Source organism: Erithacus rubecula (assembly GCF_903797595.1).
Source record: "Erithacus rubecula genome assembly, contig: scaffold_1025_arrow_ctg1, whole genome shotgun sequence".
Classification (NCBI taxonomy): Eukaryota; Metazoa; Chordata; class Aves; order Passeriformes; family Muscicapidae; genus Erithacus; species Erithacus rubecula.
The window spans coordinates 1-7168 of NW_027636389.1; the positions used below are offsets into that span (position 1 = coordinate 1).

General features: G+C 52.6%; 1 protein-coding gene across 1 annotated transcript; it reads right to left on the reverse strand.

Annotated features, from left to right (window-relative positions):
• Positions 1–162: 162 nt before the first annotated feature.
• Positions 163–2551, reverse strand: LOC306815147 (maestro heat-like repeat-containing protein family member 7; the record flags this gene model as incomplete). The annotated part of the gene is made up of 6 exons (XM_079331773.1): positions 163–340; positions 508–622; positions 902–1039; positions 1122–1309; positions 1523–1670; positions 1920–2551. Coding segments are annotated over 6 exons (1399 nt in total), but the record flags the coding sequence as incomplete, so codon positions are not given.
• Positions 2552–7168: the final 4617 nt, after the last annotated feature.

The following is a 7168-nucleotide window of genomic DNA, read 5'->3' on the forward strand; positions in this document are numbered from 1 at the left end:
CCCCACAGCCCCGCTGGGCCGGGGCTCCATCGGCACCAGGCTCGGGCCCGTGCGGCCCCTGCGGGCAGCACTGGGCAGGGCCACAGCTGCAGCCACACACAGTGAGCGCCGCGCTCAGGGGGCTTCTCCAGCCTGAGCCTGGCGCTTTCAGGCCATCCTTACCAGGCACTTGGCCAACTTCCACAGCCGCTTCAGCTGCTGCCATCCAGGGATCCTTGCTGAGCAGCACAAGGCCCCTGAGCACCAGGCGACGCCTCTCCCTGGAATTGCTCTGTAGGAACCTTGACATGATCTTAAGGATGCTGTCCCCACATTCACTCAAATCCAGGCACTCAAGGACCTGAAAGGCACAGGGCAGTGACAGAGGACACACAGGAGCCCAGAACTGCACAGGGGTGGGCCCAGACAGCAGCACAGGGCACGGGCACCATCCCAGGCAGCTGTGGCCATGAGAGGCCAGAGAGCTGGCAGGCAGCTCAGGGAGACAGTTCTGGCCATCAGGCTCACCTCCACTGGGAATGCCAGGGCAGACAGATCCCAGCGTGGCTCCTGTGTGCTGAGCAGCTGGAGTAGGTGAAGTGCAACATAGGAACACAAGGGCATCAATACATGGCGAATCTCCCTGGCAGGGGGAAAAAGGCACAAGGACCCTGAGGTTGAGGGGTGGTAATATTCTCCCAGGATTGACTCACAGAGAACCAGTTTTTCCCCAGCATCCTTGAAGGCGATGTGGACACTTTGAGAGGCTGCCCCTTTTTGGGCACCTCCTCTCCCAGCCTTTTCCGGTCTGCTTGGCCATCCCTTGGTGACAAAGGCCTCTGGCCCATGAACACGGGTACTGTGTGGGGCACCCGGGCACACAGCACAAATGTCAAGGACAGAGGGGCAATGGGGGTCTCACCTGGCCAGCAGACCCACGGCATAGTGCTGGGTGTCAGCACTGAGCAGCGTGTCCCAGCCACGCTTGCGCTCTATTGCCATCACCTGAGGCTCATACTGCATACATATGAGCAGAGCCTTCATGGTCTGCACTGCAAACCTGTGTGCAGAGCAAAGTCCAGGTCACACTGGGAGCACTGGTTCTGGCCACAAGGGCATGGGAAGGACTGGAGGACTGGGACCTGTTGGCCTTGCTGGGAAGCGGGTGTTGCTCCTGGCACGCTCTCCAGAAGTTATCAACTTCCTTTGGCATCTGCTGTGTGGTGATGACAACATGCAAGAGCAGAGCCGTAAACAGAGGGGAGGATGCATTCATCATGGCCTCCTCGCAGTGGGGCACCTGGACCAGCACCCAGATCACCAGAGTTGCCTGCGAAAGAAGCAGCCCGAGGCAGCACTCAGTGCCAAGGTGTCCATGGGGCAGGGCCTGAGGGAGAGGCAGGGGGAGCAGCGGGCCTGGTGCCCCCTGAGCCTGTCCCTGGCCCAGGTTTGAGCCCAGCAACTGAGGCACAGAGAGGATGGAGAGCTGCTGGAGAGGTGACTGGTGCTGGAGGGTGAGCAAGGGCCAGTTCCAGAAACTCACAGCCAGGGCAAAAACATCTTCGTTGTCTCCATCAGAGGTGCACATTCTGTGCAGAGGCCAGTCCTCCATGACACAGAGCAGAATTGGCAGCACGTTCTCCAGTGCTGTGCCTGACAAGCCTATGGCTCTCCACATCATTGCAGCAGCTCTGTGGGGTTGGAGCTCGGTGTCAGAGGGGGTCTCAGTCACAGTACCATGCCCTGTGCAGCTGTGACAGCCCCAGTGCCCTGAGGGGCAGGGAGGGAGCCTGGCAGTGGCAACAGGCTCAGGAAGCAGAGGGGCCTGAGGGTCCTGGACCTCTCCACCTGTCTGGCAGGCCCCATTGGACAGGCTGTACAGGGTGATGGGCCCTAAAGGCTGCTGAGCCCTGAGCTCTCAAGGCCCATGGGCCCCATACCTGTCACACGTTGGGGCACAGCGCAGGAGGGTCAGCACCATGTCAGCAGGGTGTTCTCCAGCCAGCCTCAGAATGTCAGTGCGCAGCCTTGCATCTAAAGTGCCCTGGGATGTCAGTCTCTGGTGAATGCTTTTCACCATGGCTGGCACCTGGGGGAGGAATGGCGAACACTTGGAGCGCTTCCTCTGAGAAGTGCTTCCCTTCCTGCCACGCTGTTCTGCCTTCAGTGACTGAGGGGGCCCAGTGACCATGGCCTGAGTGGAGACACAGCCCTGGGAGGCATGGAGCCTTGGCCACAGGCTGCTTAAGTGGTGCTGAGAAGCACAACGGTCTTTGAAGTAGTCCACTATGAGCTCCTCAGAGTGACTCATAGTGGGAGTGGTGTCAGTGTTTGTGATGCCCTGAGTCTCTCCAGTGTCAGCAATTGTCATGCCCACATCCTCAGTCACTGCCATGTCAGCCTGCACCCTGTCATCACTCCTTACAGTGTCAGACTCTTCTGAGCACTCAGGCACATCTGGGCTGACATCAGGCTCTGCCTGGAGTTCGGTCAGGCTGGAGTCAGGCTCAGCTGTGCCCTCTGTTGCTGTGCTGGTCTTTCTACGTCGCACCAGCACAAACTTCTGCAACATCTGCAGGAGAACAAAGGACAGGGAGGAGAGGCAAGTTCCATGGAGTGCTCCAAGCGCTGTGCTGGGCTGAGCAGTGACAGCAGGCCCAGCCCAGGGGGGGATGGCTGCAGGTACCTTCAGTGCTCTGCGGAAACGGCCACCGGTGGGGTCCTGCTCGTGTGTGCGGTCCATGGCTGCACCTGGCAAAGAACGAGCACAGCCAGAGCTGAGGGGCTGCGGGAGAGGCCGGAGAACAGAGCCCAGCCCTGCGCTCCCCAAGCAGGGACAGCCCCGGGATGCTCCAGGGGAACACGAGCACAGGCACTGCAGGGTGTCTGCCCGGCCCCTCTTCTGTCCTGTGCCTGGGCATGTCCTCAGGGGATGGGATGGGATGGGATGGGATGGGATGGGATGGCATGGCATGGCATGGCATGGCATGGCATGGCATGGCATGGCATGGCATGGCATGGCATGGGGTGGGATGGGACAGGAAGTGATCAAGCTGGCAGCAGCCATCAGCTCTTTTACCCAGCTGTGCCTCTCACCATCATGCATTGGCTGAAACGGCTCCGGCTCTTCAGGCTCTTGTGCTGGGTGGACTCTAGAGCCTCTCCTTTTCATTCTTCTGAACACTTTGAAGAGTGGGAAACAGCTGGGAAATCTGCCTGTCATTTCAGTCTGGCCTTGAGGGCACCTTGTAGAAAGGTGCCTTGGGAAAGCTGTGAGACAAACAGTCCTGCAGTCTGGCTGGGAAGTCAGCTGCAGGAATAACTCTCAGAAAAGCTCTGGGTCCGACAGGAACGAGTGCGCTGTGCGGGGGCTCCTCACGGCACCGCTCTGTCCCGTCCTGTCCCGTCGTGTGCTCCGAGCACTGTGCGTGGCTGTGTCACCGTTGGCTCTTATATCACCACACCTCACCAACGGTCCTGTTCCATGCCATGGTGACCATGGTGAACCGTTTCAATAATGGCCCTTGCACATGCTGCCACTGGCCCTGGCCTGCCCCCAGCCCACCCAAAATGGCCCAGGTTGGAAGGAATCCCTCCCCCCAAGTGTCTAAGACAGCCCAACAGGATCTTTAGGAATGGCTCAAACCATCAGCAATCGCTGCCCTGCTCTGCGGGCTCAGGGCAGCAGAAGGAGCCTCCAGGGCTCTGATGTAGCCGCAGCAGGAAGGGCACGGGGCCTTGCACAGAAGCTGGCTCGGCCTCCTTGGGACACGTCCCGGCTGGTGACCATCCTAAACCCGCGGCTGTGACACAGGCAAGGATCGTGTGGGCCAGGGCACGGATGCTGCTCTGACCCCTGGGCCCTGTGAGCACTGAAATCAGCGGCTGTGGCAGAGTCCTTGCCCAAACAGACCTGCCACCCTCGAGCCCTGGCAGCGCTGGTGCCCCACTCCTGCCCCAGAGACCTGTGCCCCGGGGGCTTCTGTGCCAGAGGGAGCCAAAGCCCATGTGCACTGGGGGCTGTGCACCTTCCTTCAGGGGCTGTTGGCAGGAGCGCTGGAGCAACTCTTGGTATCTGTCTGAAGGCAGAAGCTCTTAGTCCTGAAATAATGTCTTTTGTGGGAGGGATTGGCAGGAGCACCAGCACACAATCAGCAGCTGAGTTTCCCAGTACAACTAGATTGTACAGAGGCACTGTCTCCATTTCCAAAGACAAACATCAGCAAACACATGTTGGAATAGCTAAATTAATTCCATTGTTCCTGGGATACAAATTCTGACTATAGATCCCAAGCAAGGATTGCACACAAGGCCTTAGCAAACACTTCCCAGATGAATTAAAGTCTCTCCCATGCAGGGCTGTAATGGCTGAACTTCTGTTCTGTTGCACAGCTCCAGGTTGAGTGAGAAGAAGTCCACAGTGTTCCTGTACAGTCTGAAATTGGGATGCAGGCTTGGACCAAATTCTTTCCTCAGCAGGATGATGCTGAAATCCACAGCATTCTGATGCCTGAAAACTAGGCAAGAAACCAGTAGTACTCTATAATATAAGGCCTATGGGGCAGTTATTTGTTTATTTGATACCTGGAGTGACGGGCATTGCTCCACAACAAAATCACCTGTCCATTCTTTGCACCGTACTAGCCTGTATATGTTTTTTAGTTAATGTGCAAGTGTTTGGTATCTTTCATTTTGCAACATATTTTGTAATGACATGACTATGTGAGCCCTTGAACATGTGCATGGTTTCTGCACAAGGTGATTGTCAGCCTCCTCCTGGTTGTTTTGGATGAAGGCTCATGAGTCTTCCTTGGATTTGAACTTTCCAGCCATGCTTCCTGGGCATGCTCTATAGGATTGTCTGCCCAAATAGCCAGTGGTTAGCTTTTGCCCTGACTGATCTATATAAGTGCAACAACTGGTATAAATTAGAATACAAACTCCTCCCATTTGACTGTTCCCATATCTAACACCATGTGGTTTTGAAAGACTGCTTCTTTTACTGAGTTTGTTTCAGTTTGTAGTCTTCTTAAAGCACCCGCTGTTGAATTAGCAGTCAATTCTATTTTGGTTGAGATGCTTGAAATGGCATGTTACAGCTTTGCAATTCCTAAATTTGGGAGCAATGGCCTAACAATCTGTGAAGCCTGGTGCTGTATCAGACTGGTGGGTTATTGGGTGTTGCCTTAGTGAGTCTGTGCTTCCATAGTCCTTGAAGATTACCTGTCAATTCATTCGTTTGGTTTGTAACCTGTAACTGAGGGAGAAGGTATCCCATGGTACACTGGCCAGTCCAGTTCCCTGGTAATTGTTTTCATGCTATTCCATTCCCACAAGGCCATGGAAAATTGGGAGGGGAACTGCAGGATTCCAAATTCCCATTTCCAAGAATGCTGTAATTCCATGGTTTTGGTGGGAATTTGGGAGAGGAGCTGGAGAAATCTCAATTCCTGACACCTGGAATGCTCTTATTCCTTGGGAATTTTGTAGGATTTTGGGACGACTTAGGTGGTATTCTAAATTCCTTACACCTGGAATGCCATGATTTCATGAGAGTATATGATGGAAACTGGGGGATTCAAGATTCCCAACACTCAGAATATCATTATTCCATGCGATTTTGAGACGGGAAGTGGAGGATTAGAAATTCCTGACACCTCAAATGTAATTATTCCATGAGAATTTGGTGAGAATTTGGGAGGGCATATGGAGATTTTAAATTCCTTACACCCCAAATGCCATTATTCCATGGGAGTATGGGACAGGGACTGGAGGATTCCATGGGAATTAGGGAGGAGAATTGGAGGATTCTTAGTTTCCTACTCCCTGATTGCTGTAATTCCAAGGGTTTGGTGGGAATTTAAGAGGGCATATAGAAGATTTGAAAATTCCAGTGCATAGAATGCTGCTATGCTATGGGGATTTGGGAGGCAATCTGGAGGATTCCAAATTCTTAATGCCTGGAATGTCTTTATTCCAGGGTTTAGGTGGGAATTTGGGAGAGGAAATGGAGTATTCAAAATTCCCAGAATTTGAAATGTGGTTATTCCATGGGAATTGGCAGGGGAAATGGAGAATTTCAACTTCAAATTGATTGGGCATGTGGTTTATTCCATGGTTTCAGTGGAAATCTGGGAGGTGACCTGGACGATTCTAAATTCCCAATGCTAGGAATGCTGTAATTCCATAGACTTAGTGGGAATCTGGGAAGAAGGCAGGAAATTTGGGAGGGATGCAGAAGGACTGTAAATTCACAATGCCTGGAATGCAGTTATTCAGTGGGAATTTTTGAGGGGAACTGGAGGGCTCAAAATACCCAAAACTGGGAATGCTGTAATTCCATGGGGATTTGGGTGGGGAAGTGGATTATTCTAAATTCCTGAAAGCTGGAATGCTGTTGTTCCATGGAATTATGATAGGAATTTGTGGCAGATGAATGGAGGATTCTAAACTCCTGACATCTGGAATGACATTTTTCCATGGGAAATGGGGAGGGCATCTGGAGGACTCCAAATTCCTGGCACACAGAATTCTGTTACTCCCTAGGAAACTGGGAGGGGAACTGAAGAATTCTAAATTCCCCATGCCTGGGAGGCTGTTATTCCATGGGAATTTGGTAGAGCATACAAACAATACGAAATTTCGGATGTCTGGAATGCTGTTATTACATGGGAATTTGGGAGGAAAAATGGAGGATTCAAAATCCTAGTGTCCAGAATGCTGTAATTCCATGGTCTTTGTGGGAATTTGGGAGGGGGGCTGGAGGATTCTCAATTCCTGACACCTGCAATGTTGCTATTCCTTGGGAATTGGGTGAAAGTTTAGGAAGCTTTATGAGGGATTCCGAATTCCTGATTCCTGGAATGCCATTATTCTGTGGAAGTATGGGAGGGGAACTGGAGGATTCTCAATTCCTAACAGTTCTCAGCTGGTAAATTCAAGATTCCCAACTGTCAGAAGATCATTATTCCATGGGAATTTGGGAGGAAAACAAAAGGATTCTCAGTTCCTAGCACCTGGAATGCAGTTATTCCATGGTAATTTGGTGGTAACTTGGGAGGGGAACTGGTGGATTCTCAATTCCTGACAACTGCAATGCTATTATTCCATGGGAATTTGGTGTGAATTCGGGAGGGCGTATGATGGATTCTAAATTCCTGACACCCAGAATGTCATTATTCCATGAAAA